At 37.9% G+C, this 24,703-nt stretch overlaps 1 protein-coding gene across 1 annotated transcript in view; it reads right to left on the bottom strand.

The window, feature by feature from the left end:
• The window catches only part of ARHGAP20 (Rho GTPase activating protein 20), a 195,270-nt gene that overhangs the window by 97,264 nt on the left and 73,303 nt on the right, over positions 1-24,703 (bottom strand). The window contains exon 2 of the mRNA XM_010862859.1: positions 4,416-4,580. Coding sequence (XP_010861161.1) covers positions 4,416-4,580 — 165 coding nt within the window. The remainder of the gene's footprint in view (positions 1-4,415; positions 4,581-24,703) is intronic.

Raw genomic sequence — 24,703 nt, forward strand, 5'->3', positions numbered from 1 at the left:
CACTTGATCATGGTGTATGATCTTTTTAATGTGTTGTTGGATTCTGATTGCTAGAATTTTGTTAAGGATTTTTGCATCTATGTTCATCAGTGATATTGGCCTGTAGTTTTCTTTTTTTGTGGGATCTTTGTCAGGTTTTGGTATTAGGGTGATGGTGGCCTCATAGAATGAGTTTGGAAGTTTACCTTCCTCTGCAATTCTAGTCTGCTTTTCATTTCAGTTATTGTATTCTTGAACTCTGACCAGTATTGTTTACATTTCCCACTTCCTTGTCAAAATTCTCACTGTGTTCATCTATCCTCTAGTTGTTTTTTAAAAGTTTTTTCTTGTTCTTTTGTTTGAAACAAATTCTTCTTTCTTTTCATTTTGGTTAACTTTCTGTCTCTATGAAATGTGGTGAATAATTACCTATCCCAGTCTTGAAGATGTGTCCTTGTGTGGGAGCATCACTATTCAAGCCTATTCAAGTCTGTGTATTCCCAATGGCTTTGGTGGGAGAGCTCGATCTCAACTGAGCACAGGTTGTATCATCCTCCTGGGTGCTGGCATCTATCACCTTGGTAAAAGGTAGGGGTGGAAATTGAGGGGCTAAAGCCAGAGCCAAGTGTGAATTGGGGCTTTTACTATGTTCAGTGGCCATCACCATCTTACTGGTGGCAGGGTCAGGTCCAAAGTGTTTGGGCAGAAACCCTGAAGGTCAGATATGAGCTTGTTCTGGTCCCTCTACGTATGTATTCTCCCCTCTCCTAGCCATAGTACCTTCACTGCAGAGGGGAGTAGGAACGCAGAAAGAGAGGTTAGAGCAGGCAGCTGGTGCAACTAGGGCATGCACTGGGATGGCTCCAGCATGCCAGTCAGATCTGCAGACAGCTCCTGATCCACTGCCTTCCGTGAGTGCCAGCAATAAACGTCCCTGCCACATTTAATTGCAGTGCTGGGTCTGAGTTGGCTCTGTCCCTCAAAAGTGCACACTTGCTTTGGCAATATTAGCCTATATCCTAGTTGGTATTTGCACAAGAGCTAGAGGCAATGCTGAGATGTCCATTACTGTCAGAGCACTAGGTAGTTTTAACCTGCTTCCTTTGCCTTGTTCTGAGAGTAAACAAGAGCGTGTCCATGTTCTTCAAAGATGGGAGTCTTAGTCTCTTACACCCTCCTGTCAGTCAGTGGTTTTCAAACCAGCTAAGGGGACTTATCTTCCCAGTGCTGGCTGGTGTGCCCAGTATGTGGTTCACACTCCTAAACCCCCAGGAAGGATATGCAAGCTCATGATTTACCCCTCGTCTTCTCTGTACATTGTTAAGGATGTGTGTCCTGACCTCATTGTTTCCCTCCCTTCCTTTATGACTCCTGTGGATCTTTCTTCACAGCCTTGGTTGCCAAAGGGTCTTTCTGCTGGTCTCTAGGTACTTTTCAGTGAGAAGTCCTTCACATTAAGATGTAGTTTTCATGTGTTGATGGGGGTAGGTGAGCTCAGCATCTTTCTAACCCACAGTCTTGATTACCTCCCCATTCACATCTTATTTATCACATAGCATAACTTAAATGTGAGGGTACAGATAGTAGAAAAAAGCAAACTCTTCTCCAGTGACCAAAGTCTCTTTGATGAGATACTGGATTTGATAAACTACTATTTTATGATATTTCATAAAACAATGAGAAAGGGATTAGAGCAAGGTATAGCTTTCATGTTCAAGGTTGGATGTTAATTGCACTGGCATTTAATGTTGAGTAAAAATGAATTCTTTTGGGTACCTCTTTCTGCTTTATTGACTATGCCAAAGCTTTTGACTGTGTGGATCACAATAAACTGTGGAAAATTCTGAACGAGATGGGAATACCAGACCACCTTATCTGCCTCCTGAGAAATCTGTATGCAGGTCAAGAAGCAAATTAGAACTGGACATGGAACAATAGACTGTTTCCAAATTGGGAAAAGGGTACACCAAGGCTATATATTGTCACCTTGCTTATTTAAGTCATATGCAGATTACATCATGCGAAATGCGAGGCTGGATGAAGCACAAGCTGGAATCAAGATTGCTGGGAGAAATATCAATAACCTCAGACATGCAGATCACACTACCCTTATGGAAGAAAGTGAAGAGGAACTAAAGAGCCTCTTAATCAAAGTGAAAGAGGAGAGTGAAATAGTTGACTTAAAACTCAACATTAAAAAAATGAAGATCATGGCATCTGATCCCATCAATCACTACATGGAAAATAGATGGGGAAACAATGGAAATAGTACAGACTTTATTACTGGGGGCTCCAAAATCACTGCAGATAGTGATGGCAGTCATGAAATTAAAAGACGCTTGCTCCTTGGAAGGAAAGCTGCAGCAAATCTAGACAGCCTATTAGAAAGCAGAGACATTACTTTGCCAACAAAGGTCCGTCTAGTCAAGGTTATGGTTTTTCCAGTAGTCATGTATGGATGTGAGAGTTGGAGTATAAAGAATGCTGAGTGTCAAAGAACTGATACTTTTGAACTGTGCTGTTGGAGAAGACTCTTGGAGAGTCCCTTAGACTGCAAGGGGATCAAACCAGCCCATCCTAAAGGAAATCAATCCTGAGTATTCATTGGAAGGACTGATGTTGACTCTGAAGCTCCAATACTTTGGCCACCTGATGCAAAAAACTGACTCATTAGAAAAGACCCTGATGCTGTGAAAGATTGAAGGCAGGAGGAGAAGGGGACAACAGAGGATGAGATGGTTAGATGGAATCGCCGACTAAATGGACATGAATTTGAGCGAGATCTGGGAGTTGGTGATAGACAGGGAAGCCTGGCATGCTGCAGTCCATGGGTCATAAAGAGTTGGATACAAGTGAGCAACTGAACTGAACTGAAAGTATATTCAAATATGTCTGCATCCTTTTTTTAACTGGCATTTCTTTAGATAAAGCCTCCATTATCTCTCATCAGGACTCCAGTCCAGTCTCCTTGTTTCTACTCCTGTCTACCCTCTAATCCATTATCTACTATAGCCAGAAGAGTATTTAAAAAGTGTTAAAAAAATATGTACCCCTTTATGCTACTCCCCTAATTAAAACCATTGGAATAAAATGTAAACTTCTACCATGGCCTACCAAGATAGCCCCCAAAGATACTGGCTTCCCAGTATTCTGTGTGGCCAATAGCCTACATTAGAAATGATTTTTAAAATTAGGTTATAAAGGACTGCAGCTTCTATTTTAAGCATTCTCTCCCTTCAACAGGGCTTTCTCAATGGCTCAGAATGTAAAAAATCCACCTGCAATGCAGATGTAGGAGACACGGGTTCGATCCTTGGGTTGGGAAGATCCCCTGGAGGAGGGCATGGCAACCCACTTCAATATTTTTGGTGGGAAATCCCATGGACAGAAGTGCCTGGTGGCTATGGTCCTTGGGGTCGCAAAGGACCAAAGGACCCTGAAGCGACTGAACACACACACTCCCTTCAACACTCTCTTCTTCACTCCCTTGGATCTTTCACTTTAAAGGAAACAATTCCATGTTAAGAGCAGCTCTGTGGAGAGACCTCCATGGAAAAGAACTATAGCCTCTGGCCAGGAGCCACTGTGGAACTGAGGATGGCCAGAATCCACATGAGTGATCTAGGAGGTTTGAAGACTATTCATTCAAGCTCTGAGATGACTATAAACCTGGTCAACAGCTCTACTGTAACCTCATTAGGGCCCTTGAGCCAGAAACACCTGGCTAAACAATTCCCAGATTCTTGACTCGGAGAAAATATGTAAGACGTTTGTAGTCATAAACTGTTACCTTTTGGGATACTTTGTTATATGGCAATAGATAATTCATGCAGCCAACAAAGGTCCTGATAACTCGATCCTTGTCTATTTCTCCAATATCAATTTATATTACTCTCTTCCTGCTTATTATGCTCCAGTGACATAGGCCTTCTTTCAACTCCAAAGGGCCAAACTTTCCCCGCCTGCTTTGTACCTGCTATTACTTCTACTTAGAATACCCACCCTCCTAATATCCGAATGGCTAGTCATTTTTCATTCTTTATTGATTTTATTCTTCCTACCTAACATATATCCCATATTTCACTTCACCCTATTTTCTTCATGGCACTAAGCACAATTTGTAATTTCCACCCCCCATCCACATTATAAATGAAAGCATCAGGAAAGCAGGGACCATATCCATCACCTTCTTCACTGTTTCCCCTATATTTATTCAGAGCATGGCACAGAGCGGGACTTAAATGAACACTTGTTAGATGAATAAACTATTGAAACATTTTTTCAAAAACAAAACAAACATAAAACTCACTTCAGACATTAGTTATGGTAATAGAGGCCACATATTCTTATAGTGATATGGAAAAGAAAGGTTATCTTTGTTAGTGGAAATGCAATTTTATAATGATAAACCAGGAGAGAGTATCCAGTATACTTACTTGATTTTGGCCACAACAAACAGATCATTGAACAGGAAAAGATGCCGCTCCTGCCTCTGCAGGCCTCTCTTGAGTTCTACACGGCCATCAATAAGCAGAGTCCTACTGGAGCACACAAATGATGACAGAAATGCACATGTGTCCAGGCTAGCAGAAGGACTTTCTCTGTAAAAGAGCAAACACCACACATCTTCAGTCAAATGATCAAACATAGGATTGTTTCTACAGAGATTATATTTTAAAATTGGTCAACAAATACAAAGCTCTCTCTCTATTTTTTAATGCAATGGCATAGTTTCCTAACAGGTCCCTTTTCATAGTAATGAAAACTTACACATACTCCTTTGTGTAAGATATTTTTTTACTCAGTACTTCTTGTTATGTTTAGTCTATCTCGACCTGGTAGGCCTCAATATCTCATTATAAACTTTTTTAAACAAAAAGCAAAAAATTTTTATAATAAGCATATATATATCCCAACCTAGATTCTACTATTAAAATTTTACTATACTTGCTTTATCACATATCTATCCAACTATCTATTAACCCATTTGATTTTTGGTGTTTCAGTACAAACTGATACAGCAGTACATTTCACCCTGAGTATTTTAGCATGCATATCATGTACAATGAAATGTAAAATTCTAGGTATATATTTCATGAGTGTTGACAAATATATTCACTTGTGTGATTTAAACCCTTATCAAGATGTAGAACATTATCATCACTCCAAAAATTTTTCCTCTTATTCCTTTTCAGTTGTTATATTAGATAAAGATGGCTTCTATGTATTGGCCTGAGTTATTTCTTCATTGAAGGCTGAGATCCATTAGCTCCAACTAAATGTTGTATAAACCAACATTTTTATACACTCAATTATTAAAAAAAAATGACCCCAAACAAGCAGACTTTTATTTATTTATTTTTAATTTAATTTTATTTTTAAACTTCACATAATTGTATTAGTTTTGCCAAATATCAAAATGAATCCACCACAGGTATACATGTGTTCCCCATCCTGAACCCTCCTCCCTCCTCCCTCCCCATACCATCCCTCTGGGTCGTCCCAGTGCACTAGCCCCAAGCATCCAGTATCGTGCATCGAGCCTGGACTATAGCTTTCCTGCTTTGTATATTCCACAAAACAACACTGAACATCTTCTAGCCATTGATAAGATAGAGATTGGGGTTTTAAGACCTGAAGTCACTACTATAGTAGTGACTATCAGAGATAGTAGCAACATCACTTAGACATGTAACTTCCAGAGACAGTCACTGCAGTCTCCTTCACCTCAGGACTCCTTTGCCCTCCTTCTCTTTTGGCCAGAAGCCTCTAGCTAGTCTCATGCTGTGAGGACTTTTCTTATGCAAACCTGTCCAATGATAATAGCTTTTTCATTCATCAACCCCCAGATCCCTCAAACTCCTTACAACAGTTAATCCTTACTCCATCAGTCCTAAGGCAACCATTATTATGATTTTTTTCCCCTCTGAAATTTTGCCTATTCTAGCATTTCATATTAATGGAAACTTATATATACTCTTTTGTGTAAGATATTTTTTAACTCAGTATTTTTTGTTACATTTATTAGCAATTCATTCCTTTATATTGATGAATAGTATTCCACTGTTTAAATACATGTTTGCTTATTTATTCCATTGATGGACAGCTGGGCTCTTTTCAGTTTTTAGCTATTATGAGTAAAACTGCTATTAAACTTCTACTAGTCTTTTTTTATAACCTATGTTTACATTTTTCTTCAATAAAGAACTCACAGTGGGTCACAGAATAGCTGTATGCTATTTTTAGGAAAAAAAAAGAAACTACCAGTAAGTATTCCAAAATGGTTATATTAATTTATATTTTCAACAATATTCCAGGATAATTCCAGTTACTTCACAACCATGTCAACATTTGTAAACGTTTTATATTTTGGCCATTCTAATGGATATATAGCATGTCGCATTAAGATTTTATTTTGCACTCCTGATGGCTAATAATGTTGAATACCCATGCTCTTACTGGTTATTTACATATACTAATTTGTGAATTGCTCCAAATCATATTTATTTATTATTGAAATCAGGAATTTTTCATATATCCTGGATCTATCTCCTGGATATACATATACTGCTGCTGCTGCTGCTAAATCACTTCAGTCGTATCTGACTCAGTCTGTGCGACCCCATAGACGGCAGCCTACCAGGCTCCTCTGTCCCTGGGATTCTCCAGGCAAGAATACTGAAGTGGGTTGCCATTTCCTTCTCCAAGGCATGCATGCATGCTAAGTCACTTCAGTCATGTCTGACTCTGTGCAACCCTGTGGAGAGCAGCCCACCAGGCCCCTCTGTCCACAGGATTCTCTAGGCAAGAATATTGGAGTGGGTTGCCATATATGCATATATACACACACATACATATACACATGCATATATGCATATATAAATATATATTTATCTTTTGTCAAATTTTGCAAGTATTTTCTTCTAGTCTGTGATTTGCTTGTATATATATATTTTATTTATTGAAGTATAGTTGATTTACAATGTTGTGCTAACTTCAGCTGTATAGCAAAAAGAATCAGTTACACATATACATATATCCACTCTTTTTTAGATTCTTTCTCATATAAACCATTACAGAGGAGTGAATAGAATTTCCTGGCCTACTCAGAATACTGAGTACTTATCAGTTATCTATTTATATTTAGCAGTGTGTATATGACAAGTCCAATCTCCCAATTTATCCCTCTCCCTGCTTTTTCTTGTTAACTTACATCTGTAACTCTATTTCTGTTTTGTAGATAACTGTTTTTAACATTCCCCATATAAGTGATATCACATATTTGTCCTTGATTCATGTCACTCAGTATGACACTCTCTAGGTCCTTCCATGTTGCTGCAAATGGCATTATTTAATTCTTTCTATGGTTGAGTAACGCTCCATTGTACATATGTACCACATCTTCTTTACCCATTCCTCTGTTGATGGACATTTAGTCTGCTTCTGTGTCCTGGCTAATGTAAATAGTGCTTCAGTGAACACTGGGGTGCATGTATCTGTTTGAATCATGGTTTTCTCTGGATAGATGCCCAGGAGTGGGATTGCCGGATCACATGGCAACTCTGCCTTTACTTTTTAAAGAAACCTCCATACTGTTCACCACAGTAGCTTTACTAATTTACATTCCCACCAATGGTTTAGGAGAGTCACGCTTTTCTCCATACCTTTGCCAGCATTTATTGCCTGTAGATTTTTTGAGATGGTCATTCTTATTGGTGTGAGGTAATACCTCATTGTAGCTGTAATTTGCATTTACTTAATGAAAAAGTGATGCTGAGCCATCTTTTGATATGTTTGTTGGCCATCTGTATGTATTCTTTGGAGAAATGTCTGTTTAGATCTTCTGCCCATTTTCTGATGGGGTTGTTTGCTTTTTATGTTGAGTTCCATAAAGTATTTGTATATTTTGGAGATTAATCTCATCAGTTGTTTCACTTGCAATTATTTCCTCCCATTCTGAGGGTTGTCTTTTCATTTTGTTTATGGTTTCTTTTGCTGTGTAAAAGCTTTCAAGTCCCACTTGTTTATTTTTGTTTTTATTTTCTTTACTCTAGGAGGTGGACTGAAAAAGATCTTGCTGTGATCCATGCCAAAGAGTGTTCTGCCTAAGTTTTCCTTCTAACAGTTTTATAGTGTCTGGCCTATCATTTATGTCTTTAATATACTGTGAGTTTATTTTTGTGTATGGTGTTAGGGAATGTTCTAATTTCATTCTTTTTACATGTAGCTGTCCAGTTTTCCCAGCACCATATTTTGAAAAAACTGTCTTTTGTCCATTGCATCTTCTTGCCTCCTTTGTTATAGACTAAGTGGCCCTAAGTGTGTGGGTTTATTTTACCTCTGGACTTTCTACCCTGTTCCATTGATTCATATTTCTTTTTTTTCTGCCAGTACCATATTGTCTTGATGACTGTAGCTTTGTAATACAGTCTAAAATCAGAAAGCTTGATTCCCTCAGCTCCATTTTTCTTTCTCAAGACTGTTTTGGTTATTTGCAAAATTTTTTGTTCTAATGTAATGGAAAATGATCTTAGTAATATGATAGGACTTACATTAAATCTGTAGATTGCTTTGGGTACTACAGTCATTTTCACAATATTGATTCTTCCAATCAATAGACATGGTCTATCTCTCCATCTGTTTACATCATCTTCAATTCTTTCAGCAGTATCTTACAGTTTTCTGAGTAGAAGTCTTGCATCATTAGGTAGTTTTATTCCTAGGCATTTTATTCTTTTTAATATGATGGTGAGTGGGGTTGTTTCTCTGATTTTCTGATCTTTCATTGTTAGTGTATAAGAATGCAAGAGATTTCTGTGTGTTAATTTTATATCCTGCAACTTTGTAAATTCATCAATGAGCTCTAGTAGTTTTCTGGTAGCATCTTCAGAATTTTCTATGTATAGTATCATGTTATCTCCAAACAGTGACAGTTTAACTTTTCCAATATGGATTCCTTTCTTTTTCTCCTCTGATTGCTGTCACTATGACTTCCAAAATTATATTGAATAATAGTGGGGAGAGTGGACATCCTTGTCTTGTTCCTAATCTTAAGAATGCTCTCAGTTTTTCACCAGTAAGAATGATGCTTGCTGTGGGTTTGTTGTATATGGCCCTTATTATGTCGAGGTAAGTTACATTTGGCTTTCCTGGTGGCTCAGCAGTAAAGAATCCACCTGCCAATGGAGGAGACAGGAGTCCTATTCATGGGTTGGGAAGATTCCCTGAGAGGGATATGGCAACCCACTCCAGTATGGTTGCCTGGGAAATATGGACAGAGGAGCCTGGGAAGCTACAGTCCATGGGGTCACAAAGAGCTGGACACAATTTAGTGACTATACAGCAACACAAGTTCCCTTTGCACACTTTCTGAAGAGTTTTTCAATCATAAACAGGCATTGAATTTTGTCAATAATTTTTCTGTGTCTATTGAAATGATTATATGGTTTTTATCCTTCACTTTATTCATGTGGTGTTTCATACTGATTTGTAGATATTGAAAAAAATCTTTGTATTCTTAAGATAAATTCCACTTGACCATGATGTATGATTCTTTTAATGAGTTGCTGGATTCAGTTTAGTACTTTCTTGAGGATTTCTCTGTTTACATTCTTCAGTAATACTGATCTGTAGTTTCCTTTTTGTGTGTGATATCTTTGTCTGGTTTTGGTATCAGGGTGATGGTGGCCTCACAGAATGAGTTCAAAAGTGTTCCTTCCTCTGCAATTTTTAAACTTAATATTGCAGGATAATTCTAGTTACTTCACAACCATATCAACATTTGGCATTGTTAATCTTTAAAATTTTGGTCATTCTAGTGGATATATAGTAGCATCTCAATAAGATTTTAATTTGCATTTCTCTGATGACTAATAATGTTGAACATTCATGTTCTTATTGGTCATTCATATATATTAATTTGTGAATTGTCTCCAAGTCTTTTTAAAGTTTTTTCTTTCTCTGTTTCCCCCAGTCCTGTGGAAGTCCTGTAATCAAATTCTGTTAGCCTTCAAAGTCAGGTTTCCTGGGGATTCCTAGTCTCTTTGCCAGATCCCCAGACTAAAAAGCCTGTGATGGGGGTCAGAACCTTCACAATAGTGGGAGAATTTCTTTGGTATTATTGTTCTCCAGTTTGTGGGCTGCCTACCCAGCAGGTATGGGACTTGATTTTATTATGACTGTGTCTCTCCTACCGTCTCACTGTAGCTTCTCCTTTGTCTTTGGATGTGGGGAATCATTTTTTTGGTGGGTTCCAGAGTCTTCCTGTTGATAGCTGCAATTTTGGTGCTCTCACAGGAGGAGATGAGCGCACGTCCTTCTACTCTACCATCTTGAACCACACTCCCTTGTCTTCAAATCTTAAAAATATTGTGTTACATATTCTTTTTATTATTGAGTTGTGGAAATTTTTTATATATCCTGGATGTATGTGCATATGTATCTATTTTCTGAGTATAGATATATACATACATACATACATGCACCTATGCACTATTACACATAAATATATATGTATATCCTCTGTTAAATGTTTGCAAATATTTTCTCTCATCTATGATTTGCCTGTACATTTTCTTAAAACTTAAAAGAGTTTTAATTTTGATGAAGCCTACTTTATCATTTTTATAATGATTTTTTGTGTCCTTTTAAAGAAATATTTGCCTATTCCCAAGTCATGAAGATACTCTCCTATGTTTTTCACTAAAGTCTGTATGAGTTTAGTTTTTACAACTAAGTTTACAATTTACATTAAATTAATTTTGGTTTATGGTATAAGGTAGGGGCTTAGCTTCATTTTGTTTTTCTATATGATCACCTTTTCCTTTCCTCAGGATTGCTTTGGTACCTTTGTTGAAAAATCACATGACTACAGAGAACAGGTCTATTTTTGGGCTTTCTATTTTTTTTCTTTAAAGTTTATCAACAAACTTCATTATAGAATATAGAATATCTTGAAAATTCTATGTTAGGATGAACTTATACTTTTTTCCTTCCCTTTTTTTTCAATTGGAGGCTAAGTGCTTTACAATGTCGTGGTGGTCTCTGCTACACATCAATGCAAATGGGTCATAATTGTATTTATAACCCTTCCCTCCTGAACCTTCCCCGCCATACCCATTCCACTCCTCTAGGTCATCAGAGCATCAGGTTCAGTTCCCTGTGTTACAGAGCAGCCTCCTGCTAGTTATCTATTTTATACATGATAAGAGTGTATATGTCAATGCTACTTTCTCAAGTTGTCCTACCCTCTCCTCTTTCCCCTGCTCTGTCCACCAGACCATTTTCTATGTCTCCATCTACACTTCTTCTCTGTAAATAGGTTCAACAGATTCACTGATCATTTTAAAGATTAATCTATGTCAGAATCACATTGCCTTATTATTCTATCTTTACAGAGCAAATCACAAAATTAGGCAGTATAAGTCTACGAACTTTTTCTTGTTTTAAAACTGCTTTGGATAATCTGGGCTTCCCCGGTGGCTCAGTGGTAAAGAATCTGCCTTCAAAGCAGGAGCTGCAGGACACTCGGGTTTGATCCCTGGGTCAGGAAGATACCCTGGAGAAAGGCATGACAATCCACTGCAGTATTCTTGCCTAGAGAATCCCATGGACAGAGGGGCCTGGTGGGCTACAGTCCATGGGATCCCAAAGAGTTGGACACGACTGAAGTGACTTAGCAGCAGCAGCAGCTTTGGGTAATCTGCTATTATTCAAATCCTCTGTAATTATTTTAATTACACTGTATTAAATAATACATTGCATTAACACATATAATCCTCTGTATTAATTTATACATTTTTGAGATTAAAAAACATGAAGAACACAGGAAAGAAAACCTATTGTGGTGAAGGAAGAGGCAATGAACACAGCTTCAGTTATACTGAGTGTAAAATTAGCAGTGAACTAAATGATATGCGAATACAAGGAAGGCAGCTACCACTTAAAAGAAATGTCATATTTGTAATCATACAAAGACAGCTACACAAATAATACTATGGGAATGACTAGAACTGCCCATAGATATGAGTGAATACTTACTAAAAGCAACAAGGGAAAAGCAATAACATATCTACAAAGGAACTCTCTTAAGGCAATCAGCTTGACTTTTCAGCAGAGAGTCTGCAAACCAGAAGGGAGTGACATGATATATTTTCAATGATGAAAGAGAAAAACCTACAACCATGGAATTACCCAGCAAAGCTTTCCTTCAGATTTGGAAGATAGATCAAAAAGTCTTACAGAGAAGTAAAAGCTGAAAGAGTTCAGCATCACAAACCAACTTTATAAGCAATGTTAAAGGGATTTCTCTAAGTAGACAAGGCCATAACTAGAAATATGAAAATTATGAAAGGAAAAATTTCACTGGTAAAGGCAAATATTCAGTAAGGGTAGTAGGCCAATCACATTTAAAGACAGTAGAAAGGTTAAAGAAAAAAGTAGCAAAATCATCTATACACACGGTAAGTAGTTAAGGTGCACACAAAAGGTTGTAAAATATAATGTCCCAATCAGTAAACATGTGTGCTCAGTCGCTTCAGTCGTGTCTGACTCTTTGAAACCTCATGACCATAGCCAGGCAGGCTCCTCTGTCCATGGGATTTTCCCAGCCAGAATACTGGAGTGGGTTGCCATGCCCTCTTCTAGTGGATCTTCCCCTTCCCAACCCAGAGACTGAACCCATGTCTCCTGTGTCTCCTGCAATGCAAGCAGATTCTTCACCACTGGGCCCCTGGGGAAGCCGATCATAAACATGGGGCACAGGTAAAAATGCAACATTGTTAAATTGTTTTCAAACTTAAGAGATCAGTAACGTCTGCTGTTGTTCAGTCATCTAGTTGTGTCTGACTGTTTGCAACCCCATGGAGTGCCACATGCCAGGCCTCCCTGTCCCTTACCATTTCCTGAAATTTGCCCAAGTTCATGTCCACCGCATCGGTGATGCCACCCAGGTATCTTATCCTCTGACACCCTTTCCTCCTCCTGCCTTCAATCCTTCCCAGCACTAGGGGCTTTTCCAAAGAGTCAGCTGTTTACACCAGATGACTGAAATACTGGAGTTTCAGCTTCAGTATCAGTCCTTTCAACAAGCAGTCAGGGTTGATTTCCCTTAAGAATGATTGGTTTGATCTCCTTGCTCTCCAAGGAACTCTCAGGAATCTTTTCCAGCACCACAGTTTGAAGGCACTCCACCTTTTTTACAGTCCAGCCCTCACAACTGTACATGACCACTGGGAAGAACATAGCCTAGACTGTATGGACCGTTGTTGGCAGAGTAATGTCTCTGCTTTTCAAAACACTTCTAGGTTTGTCAAAGCTTTCCTGCCAAGAAGTAAATGTCTTCTGGTTTCACAGCTGCAGTTACCATTCACACTGATTTTACAGCCCAAGAAGAGGAAACCTGTTACTACTTCCATCTTTTTCTCCTCTATTTGCCGAAGTAATGGGGTGCGATGCCCTGATCTTAGTCTTTTAATATTTAGTTTTATGCAAGCTCTTTCACTCTCCTCCTTCACCCTCATCAAGAGCCTCTTTAGTTCCTCTTCGCTTTCTGCCATTAGAGTGGTATTATCTGCATATCTGAGGTGGTTGATGCTTCTCCTGTGTATCTTGATTGTAGCTTGTAACCCATCCAGCCTGGTATTTCTCATGATGTGCTCAGTGTACAGATTAGACAAACAGGGTGACAGAAGACAGCCTTGTTATACTCTTTTCTCAATCTTGAACCAATCAGTTACTTTAAATAATCAAATATATATATAGCTATATAAAAACCACATGGTAACCATAAACCAACAATCTGTAATAGACATATACCCTAAGAAGAAAAAGGAATCCTAACATAACATTAAAGAGTCATCAAGTCACAAGAGAAGACAATAAAAGAAGACCTAGACTAACAGCTCCAAAACAACTAACAAAATGGCAGTAAGAAAATATATATCAATATTTACCTTAAATGTAAATGGACTAAACTCTCCAATCAAAAGACAAAGTGGCTGAATAAATACAAAATCCAGACCTAAATATATGCTGCTGACAAGAGATTCACTTCATATCTGAAGACACACACAGAGTGAATGTGAGCATATGAAAAAAAAAAGTCCAAGGAAATGGAAATCAAAAGAAACCCATGGTCACAGGTCTTAGTGAAGTGGAAGTCGCTCAGTTGTATCCAACTCTTTGCAACCCCATAGACTGTCCATGGAGTTCTCCATGCCAGAATACTGGAGTGGGTAGCCTATCCCTTCTCCAGGGGATCTTCCCAACCCAGGAATTGAACTGGGGTCTCCTGCATTGCAGGCAGATTCTTTACCAACTGAGCTATCAGGGAAGCCCCAGCATGTTTTATATCAGATAAAATAGACTATATGGTAAAGACCACTGAAGATGGATACTACATAATAATCAAAGTATCAATCCAGGAAAAATATAGAACAACTGTAAATATATATGCACCCAACATTGGAGCACCTAAGTACATAAACAAATACTAACTGGCATAAATGGAGAAATTGACAGTCACACAATAATAATAGGGGACTCTAACACACCACTTCTATCAATGTACAGATCATCCAGAAAGAAAATCAATAAGGAAACACTGGGCTTAAATGAAATATTAGAACAGAAGAACTTAAGTGGTATATGTAAAGCATTCTATCTGAAGACAGCAGAATACATGTTCTTTACAAGTGCACATAGAACATTGTCTGGGATAAATCACATGTGAGGCTAAAAATAAGCCTTGTAAATTTAAGAAAACGGAAATCAGATCAAGCATCTTTTTTGACCACAACACTATGAGACTGAAAGCAGCTACAAGAAAAAAATGAAAAAAAAACAAACAACCCACAAACATGTGCAGACCAGACAATATACTACTAGACAATCAATGAATCGCTGAAGAAATAGAAGAAAAATTAAAAAAAAAAATTCTATAGACAAGTGAAAACAAAAGAACAAAGATCCAAAAACCAATGGAAAGCAACAAAAGCAATTCTAAGTGGGAATTTTATAGCAATACAAGCTCACCTCAGCAAACAAGAAAACTTTCAAATAAACAACCTAACCTTACACCTAGAAGTAGAGGAACAAAAAACATCCCAAAGTTAGTAAAAGGGAAGAAATTATAAACATCAGAACTGAAATAAGTAATAGAAAAAACAATAATAGAAAAGCTCAAAGACACTAAAAGCTGGTTCTTAGTAAAGATAAACAAAATTGATAAACATTTAGCCAGACACTTAAGAAAAAAGGGAGAGGGTCCAAATCAATAAAATCAGAAATGAAAAAGGAGAAGTTAAAACTGACACCACAGAAATTCAGAGAATCATAAGACACAACTACTACAAACAACTGTATGCTGAAAATGGACAACCTAGATGATATGGACAGATTCCTAGAAAAGCAAATCTCCTAAGACAGAACAAAGAAGAAATACAAAATTCGAACAGACCAATTACCAGTACTCATCTCACATGCTACCAAGTAATGCTCAAAATTCTCCAAGCAAGGCTTCAACAGTACATGAACTGAGAACTTCCAGATGTACAAGCTAGATTTAGAAAAGGCATAGGAACCAGAGATCAAACTGCCAACATCCACTGGATCATAGAAAAAGCAAGAGAATTCCAGGAAAACCTCTACTTCTGCTTTATTGACTACACCAAAACCTTTGACTGTGTGGATCATAACAAACTGTGGAAAATTTTTTAAGAGATGGGAATACCAGACCACCTTGCTTACCTCCTGAGAAATCTATATGCAGGTCAAGAAGCAACAGTTAGAACTGGACTGGAACAATGGACCGGTTCAAAACTGGGAAAGGAGTATGTCAAGGCTGTATATTGTAACCTTGCTTATTTAACTTATATGCAGAGTACACCATGTGAAATGCCAGGCTGGATGAAGCACAAGCTGGAAACAAGATTGCCAGAAGAAATATCAGTAACCTCAGATATGCAGATGACACCACCCTTATGGCAGAAAGCAAAGAAGCACTAAAGAGACTCTTGCTGAAAGTGAAAGAGGAGAGTGAAAAAGCTGGCTTAAAACTAAACATTTGTAAAATTAAGATCACGGCATCCAGTCCCATCACTTCATGGCAAATAGATGCAAAAACAATGGAAACAGTGAGAGACTTTATCTTCTTGGGGTCCAAAATCACTGCAGATGGTGACTATAGCCATGAAATTAAAAAAGACACTGGCTCCTTGAGAAAACAGCTATGACAAACCTAGACAGCATGTTAAAAAGCAGAGACATTACTTTGTTGACAAAGGTCAGTCTAATCAAATCTATGGCTTTTCCAGTAGTCATGTATGGATGTGAGAGTTGGACCATAAAGAAAGCTGAGCATGCCATAAAAAGGAAAGCATTTGAGTCAGTTCTAATGAGGTGGATGAACCTAGAGCCTATTATACAGAACTTACAGTGAAGTCAGTCAGAAAGTGAAAGAGAAATATCATATACTAACACATATATATGGAATCTAGAAAGATGGTACCAAAGAATTTACTTGCAGGGCAGCAATGGAGAAACAGGCATAGAGAACAGACTTATGGACACAGGGAGAGGGAAGGAGAGGGTGAAATATATGGAGAAAGTAACATGGAAACTTACATTACCATATGTAAAATAGATAACCAATGGGAATTTGCTATATGTCTCAGGGAACCCAAACAGGGGCTCTGTATCAACCTAGAGGTGTGGGATGGGAAGGGAGATGGGAGGGAGGTTCAAGAGGGACGGGTCATATGTATACCTATGGCTGATTCATGTTGAGGTTTTACAGAAAACAACAGAATTCTATAAAGCAATTATCCTTCAATTAAATAATAAATTACTTTTAAAAAAGAAAGTTGAGTGCTGAGGACGTGGTGCTTTGAACCGTGGTGTTTGAGAAGACTCTTGAGAGTCCCTCGGAGAGCAAGGAGATCAAACCAGTCAATCCTAGAGGAAATCAGTCCTGAATATTCATTGGAAGGACTGATACTGAAGCTGAAGCTGAAGCACCAATACTTTGGCCACCTGATGTGAAGAACTGACTCACTGGAAAAGACCCTGATGCTGGGAAAGATTGAAAGCAGGAGGAGAAGGGAATGACAGAGAATGAGATGGTGGATGGCATCATCAACTCGATGGACATGAGTCTGAGCAAGCTCCAGGAGTTGGTGATGGAAAGGAAAAGTCTGGCGTCCTGTAGTCCAGGGGGTGGCAAAGAGTCAGACACAACAGAGTGACTGAACTGAACTGAATTACCAGTAATTAAATTAAATCAGCAATTTTTCTAAATTCCCTAATTTTTTAAATGACTATATCAGCATATACATACTCAAAATTTACACAGCTTATTATACCCATGAGAAACCAGTATATCACATGCAGAACAGCTTAGCAGTCTGCACAAAATGTTAAAAATGATCCCCAATAAAACTCTTTTTAAAAGTACATGGTTCTATTATGCATAATCTGTACTGAAGTCATAAGCAACATCTTCCTCTTCAACCATTTTAAAACTCCCAACAAACAAAAGTCCAGGACTAGATGGCTTCATAGGTGAATTCTACCAAACATTTAGAGAATAATCCTCAAAATATTCCAAAATACTGCAGAGCAAGGAATACTCCTGAGACCATTCTATGAGGTTTGCTGCTACTGCTAAGTCACTTCAGTTGTGTCCGACTCTGTGTGATCCCATAGACAGCAGCCCACCAGGCTCCCCCGTCCCTGGGATTCTCCAGGCAAGAACACTGGAGTGGGTTGCCATTTCCTTCTCCAATGCATGAAGGTAAAAAGTGAAAGTGAAGTTGCTCAGTCATATCTGACCCTCAGCGACCCCATGGACTGCAGCCTACCAGGGTCCTCCATCCATGGGATTTTCCAGGCAAGAGTACTGCAGTGGGTTGCCACTGCCTTCTCCATCTGTGAGGTTTGCATCACCCTAATACCAAAACCAGACAAAAACATCACACACAAAAAAGAAAATTATCAACCACTATCACTGGGGCTTTCCTTGGCTCAGATGGTAAGGAATCTGCTTGTAGAGAGGGAGACCTGGGTTCGATCCCTGTGTCAGGAAGATACTCTGGAGAAGGGAATGGTTACCCACTTCAGTATTCTTGCCTGGAGAATTCCATGAACAGAGGAGCCTGGTGGGCTACAGTCCATGGGGACACAAAGAGTCAGACACGACTGAGTGATTAACATTTTCACTTCACATCACTGATGAATACAGACACAAAAATCCTCAGCAAAATATTAGCAAAATGAATCCTACAAAACATTAAAATAATCATACACCAGGATCAAGTGGGACTTATTCCAGAGATGAGGAGAATTTTTATTATCTGTAAACCAATAAATGTTAGATACCACATTAACAAACTAAGAATGAAAAACTGATACAGGATCCTTGGGGCTGGTGCACTGGGATGACCCGGAGGGATGGTACGGGGAGGGAGGTGGGAGAGGGGGTTCAGGATGGGGAACACGTGTACGCCCATGACGGATTCATGTTGATGTGTGGCAGAACCAATACAATATTGTAAAGTAATTAGCCTCCAATTAAAATAAATACATTTAAATTAAAAAAAGAAAAGAAAAACTATATGGTTAATAACCATATAGTTATTTCAATAGATGCAGAAAAAGCTTTTGAAAAATTCAGCATCTATTTATGATAAAAACTCTCCAGAAAGTGTGTATAGAGAGAATAAATCTCAGCATAATAAAAACCCTATATGACAAACCACAGCTAACCCCATGCTGGAATGTGAAAAGCTAAAAGCATTTCCTCTAAGATCAGGAATGAGACAGAGATGCCCACTTTTGACATTTTTATTCAACACAGTATTTGAAATTCTGGCCACAGCCATCAGAGAAGAAGAAATAAAAGATATCCATCTTGGAAGGGAAGAAGTAAGACTGTCACAGATTGCAGGTGACATAACAACACACATAGAAAATCCTAAATGCGCAAGAGAAAACTACTAGAGATCAATGAATCTGGTAAAGTTGTAGGATACAAAATTAACACACAGAAATCCACTGCATTTCTGTACACCAACAATGGAGTATCAGAGAGAAATTAAGACAAATTTTACCATTTCATCAAAAAGAATACAATACTTAGGAATAAATCTACCTAACGAGGCAAAAGACATATACTCTGAAAACTGTAAGACACTGATGAAAGAAATAGAAGATGAGACAAACAGGTGGAAAGATAGACCATGTTCATGGATTGGAAGAATCAGTATTATCAAAATGATCTATACTACCCAAGGCAATCAACAGATTCAATGCAATACTTATCATTACCAATGGCATTTTTCACAGAACTAGAATGAAAAATTTAAAAATTTGTGTGCAAAGACAAAAGACTTCATGTAAACAAAGGAATCTTGAGAAAGAAGAACAGAGTTGGAGGAATCAGGCTCCCTGACTTCAGATTATACTACAAAGTTGCAGTAATCAAAACAGTATGGTAAAGTCATTAAAAGGGAAACACAGGTGAACAGAACTGGAGAGCCCACAAATAATTACTTAATAATTAATTCATAATTTATTAGTCAATGATAATTTGGTCAATTAGTCCATGACAAAGGAGGCAAGAATATACAATGGGCAAAAGATAGTCTCTTTCATAAGTGGAGTTGAGAAAACTTGATAGGTACATACAAAAGAATGAACTTAGAATTCTATCTAACATTCATGTACAAAAATAAATTTAAAATGAATTAAAGACCTAGATGTAAGACTGGAAATCATAAAACCCCTAGAAGAAAATCTTTTGTACAGCAAAGGAAATCACTGACAAAATGAAAAGACAACCTACTGAATGGGAGAAAATGTTTGAAAATTATATGACTAATAAGGGGTTTAATATCCAAGTGAAGAAGAAGAGAAGTCACTCAGTTGTGTCTGACTCTTTGCGACTCCATGGACTGTAGCCCACCAGGCTCCTTGGTCCACAGCTCATACATCAAAAAACAAGTAACCTAATTTTTAAAATGAGCAGAAGACTTGAACAGACATTTCTCCAAAAAAGGACATACAAACACACGAAAAGATGCTCAACATAGCTCATTATCGGGTAAATGCAAATCAGAACCACAATGAGATATCACCTCACACCTATCAGAATGGCTGTCATCAACAAGAACACAGATAACAAATGTTGGCAATGATGTGGAGAAAAGGAAGCCCTCATATACTGTTGGTGGGAATGTAAATTGGTGCAGTCACTGTGGAAAACAGTATGGATTCTTGTAAAAAAGCTAAAAAATAGAACTACTATTTGACCAACCAATTATACTCCTGAGTATATGTCCAAAAAGACAAAAAAACACCACACTAATTTGAAAGATAAACGCACCCCAATATTCATAGCAGCATTATTTACAATAGCTAAGATATGGTAGCAACTTAAGTGTTCGTCACTAGATGAATGGATAAAGAAGATGGAACCTAAAAAATACAAAAAACTAGTGAATATAATAAGGAAGTATATTCACAGATATAGAGAACAAACTAGTGGTTACCAGTGGGGAGAAGAAAGGTGAGAGGGGCAACACAGGCACAGGAAATTAAGAGGCACATGGTATTATGTATGAAATACGATAGAAGGATATACTACAAAATAAAGGAATATAGTCTTTTATAATAACTTTAAATTGATTATAACCTGTAAAAATTATGAATCACTGTATTTTACACCTGCAACTTATATTAGTATCATACATCAACCATGCCTCAATTAAAAATGAAAAAAGAAATAGTAAGATTACTGATAAGAGGGAAATAGATAATGTATGCAGTTAGCTACCTCTGTGAAAGCAACCCTATCCTAAAGTATAGTTTATAAATGTGAGGATAAGCATTAATGAAAGTCTCCTAAAGGAAACAAGCCAGAGTTGAAATAAAATCCAAGCAACATTAATAACAGTAACAACAAAAACAAAGAGATACTTATTAGTCTACTTTTTAAAGGAGCTCAAAGAGCAAGAACTTGCATTGTCAGGGTGTCCATCAAAATAATATAGGATATAAGAGACCATGCTCTATCATTCCAAGTATCTGGTTCACATAGTAGCTGCAATAAATGGAGATTCTGGCTTATCTATGTTTCTTGGATTTGAACAGTATGGGTCACAGTGTCAGATCTCTTCTAAGTATACAACAGGGCTGAGTTATTGCTGTGTTGTTCAGTTGTTAAGTCATGACCAACTATTTGTGACCCCATAGACTGAAGCACGCCAGGCTTCCCTGTCTTTCACTATCTCCCTGAGTTTGCTCACACTCATGTTCATAGAGTTGATGATGCTATCTAACCATCTCATTCTTTGCCACCCTCTTCTTCTTTTGCCTTCAGTCCTTTCCAGTATCAGGGTCTTTTCCAGTGAGTTGGCTCTTTGCATCAGGTGGCCAAAGTACTGGAGCTTCAGCTTCAGCATCAGTCCTACCAATGAATATCCATGGTGGATTTCCTTTTAGGATTGACTGGTTTGATTTCCTTGCAGTCCAAGGGACTCTCAAGAGTTTTCTCCAGCACCACAATTCAAAGGTATCAGTTCTTCAGTGCTCAGCCTTCTTTATGATCCAAGCCTAACATTTATACAGGCCTACTGGCTGAGAACACACACTATCCTGATAACTCTCTGAGGTAATGTCTGAGTGGTCAGCCATTCCTTCCTTATTACAGTTCTTAAAGTGCAGTTTCCCCAGGAGCAGCATCAGCATCAAATGGGAACTTCTTAAAAATGTAAATTCTCAGGCCCACCTCAGACTTATTGAATCAGAAACTCTAGAGAGTTGGTTCCAAATTTTGTATTTTAACAAGCTATTCAGATGATTCTAATGCACATTGAAGTTTGAAAACTACTGTTCTCTGCTGACTCTCTCAACATACATCCTAACATTCTAAAATTCTACAACTATCTTTTTAAAATAAGTATTAGTAACATATATTTCTACTTAAGATAAAGTGAACTTTCAGGATTTGTTTTATCATTTTACGGAATTTTTGAACTATAGTTCCCATCCCTAATAAGTGAATTCTGTTACATTCACCAATTACTAATTACGTATGGTTCAGACAGTAGAGTCTGCCTACAAGGCGGGAGACCTGGGTTCAATCCCTGGATCAGGAAGATCTCCTGGAGAAGGAAATGGCAACCCACTCCAGTATTCTTGCCTGAAAAATCCCATGGACGGAGGAGCCTGGTGGGCTACAGTGCATGGGGTTGCAGAGTCAGACACGACTGAGCGATTTCATATCAGATGTGTAATTTGCAGAGATGTAGTAGTGAATGATAAGGCAAATAAATCAGCTGAAGTATTTATAAACAGAAGAGAAATGGATTATGTTAATTAATAATTATGTTTAGCATAATTATATTAAATACAATTAATATCATGCTTAATATTATAAATTGGAATTAAACAGACAGAAAAGACCCAGATTCATCATCACAGAGAAGAATCCTTTCTATTTCAAAATCTTCTTGGGTGGGGGAATAGGAGGAGGCATAAGAGCACCTGGTATTAAGTAGTGACTTTCAAATTTATAGAAAACAAGAATGAAATTTCACTTGATCTTATGAAAACTGAGCAATGAATGACAAGACTAGTAAGCAAGCAATGAATAAAGAAATGACTAATAGCATTTTACATCTATTTTCTTAACTGTCAGGAAAATTTTGCAAGGGGAAAAAATCACCTTTGCATTTTGGCTTTAGATATTCAATAAATAAAAATTTCTGATTACAATGATAAACCATTGGATAGCAGTATTATTTAAACTAGGGATCTTCAAACTATTACTCAGAGGGTCTGATAATAAATTGTCTAGGCTTTGTAGGCCATTCATATGGTGATCTTCATTGTCAAATATCCAACTAGCCATTGTGTGGAAAAATCAGCCATAAATAATACTTAATGGAACAGATGTGGCTGTGATCCAATAAAACTTTTTTTTTTTAATTTTTAAACTTTACAGTATGTATTAATTTTGCCAAATATCGAAATGAATCCGCCACAGGTATACCCGCGTTCCCCATCCTGAACCCTCCACCCTCCTCCCTCCCCTCCCCTCCCTCTGGGTCGTCCCAGTGCACCAGCCCCAAGCATCCAGTACTGTGCATCGAACCTGGACTGGCGACTCGTTTCATACATGATATTATACATGTTTCAATGCTATTCTCCCAAATCTCCCCACCCTCTCCCTCTCCAACAGAGTCCATAAGACTGTTCTATACATCGGTGTCTCTTTTGCTGTCTCGTACACAGGGTTATTGTTATCATCTTCCTAAATTCCATATATATGCGTTAGTATACTGTATTGGTGTTTTTCTTTCTGGCTTACTTCACTCTGTATAATAGGTTCCAGTTTCATCCATCTCATTAGAACTGATTCAAATGTATTCTTTTTAATGGCTGAGTAATACTCCGTTGTGTATATGTACCACAGCTTGCTTATCCATTCATCTGCTGATGGGCATCTAGGTTGCTTCCATGTCCTGGCTATTACAAACAGTGCTGCGATGAACATTGGGGTACATGTGTCTCTTTCCCTTCTGGTTTCCTCAGTGTGTATGCCCAGCAGTGGGATTGCTGGATCATAAGGCAGTTCTATTTCCAGTTTTTTAAGGAATCTCCACACTGTTCTCCATAGTGGCTGTACTAGTTTGCATTCCCACCAACAGTGTAAGAGGGTTCCCTTTTCTCCACACCCTCTCCAGCATTTATTGCTTGTAGACTTGTGGATCGCAGCCATTCTGACTGGCGTGAAATGGTACCTCATAGTGGTTCTGATTTGCATTTCTCTGATAATGAGTGATGTTGAGCATCTTTTCATGTGTTTGTTAGCCATCTGTATGTCTTCTTTGGAGAAATGTCTATTTAGTTCTTTGGCCCATTTTTTGATTGGGTCATTTATTTTTCTGGAGTTGAGCTGTAGGAGTTGCTTGTATATTTTTGAGATTAGTTGTTTGTCAGTTGCTTCATTTGCTATTATTTTCTCCCATTATGGAGGCTGCCTTTTCACCTTGCTAATAGTTTCCTTTGTTGTGCAGAAGCTTTTAAGTTTTATTAGGTCCCATTTATTTTTGCTTTTATTTCCAGTATTCTGGGAGGTGGGTCATAGAGGATCCTGCTGTGATTTATGTCGGAAAGTGTTTTGCCTATGTTCTCCTCTAGGAGTTTTATAGTTTCTGGTCTTACATTTAGATCTTTAATCCATTTTGAGTTTATTTTTGTGTATGGTGTTAGAAAGTGTTCTAGTTTCATTCTTTTTACAAGTGGTTGACCAGTTTTCCCAGCACCACTTGTTAAAGAGATTGTCTTTAATCCACTGTATATTCTTGCCTCCTTTGTCAAAGATAAGGTGTCCATATGTGTGTGGATTTATCTCTGGGCTTTCTATTTTGTTACATTGATCAATATTTCTGTCTTTGTGCCAGTACCATACTGTCTTGATAACTGTGGCTTTGTAATAGAGCCTAGGGGTCCCAGAAGAAGAAGACAAAAAGAAAGACCATGAGAAAATACTTGAGGAAATAATAGTTGAAAACTTCCCTAAAATGGGGAAGGAAATAATCACCCAAGTCCAAGAAACCCAGAGAGTCCCAAACAGGATAAACCCAAGGTGAAACACCCCAAGACACATATTAATCAAATTAACAAAGATCAAACACAAAGAACAAATATTAAAAGCAGCAAG

The sequence above is a fragment of the Bison bison genome, unplaced genomic scaffold, assembly GCF_000754665.1.
Source record: "Bison bison bison isolate TAMUID 2011002044 unplaced genomic scaffold, Bison_UMD1.0 scf7180017864485, whole genome shotgun sequence".
Lineage (NCBI taxonomy): Eukaryota > Metazoa > Chordata > Mammalia > Artiodactyla > Bovidae > Bison > Bison bison.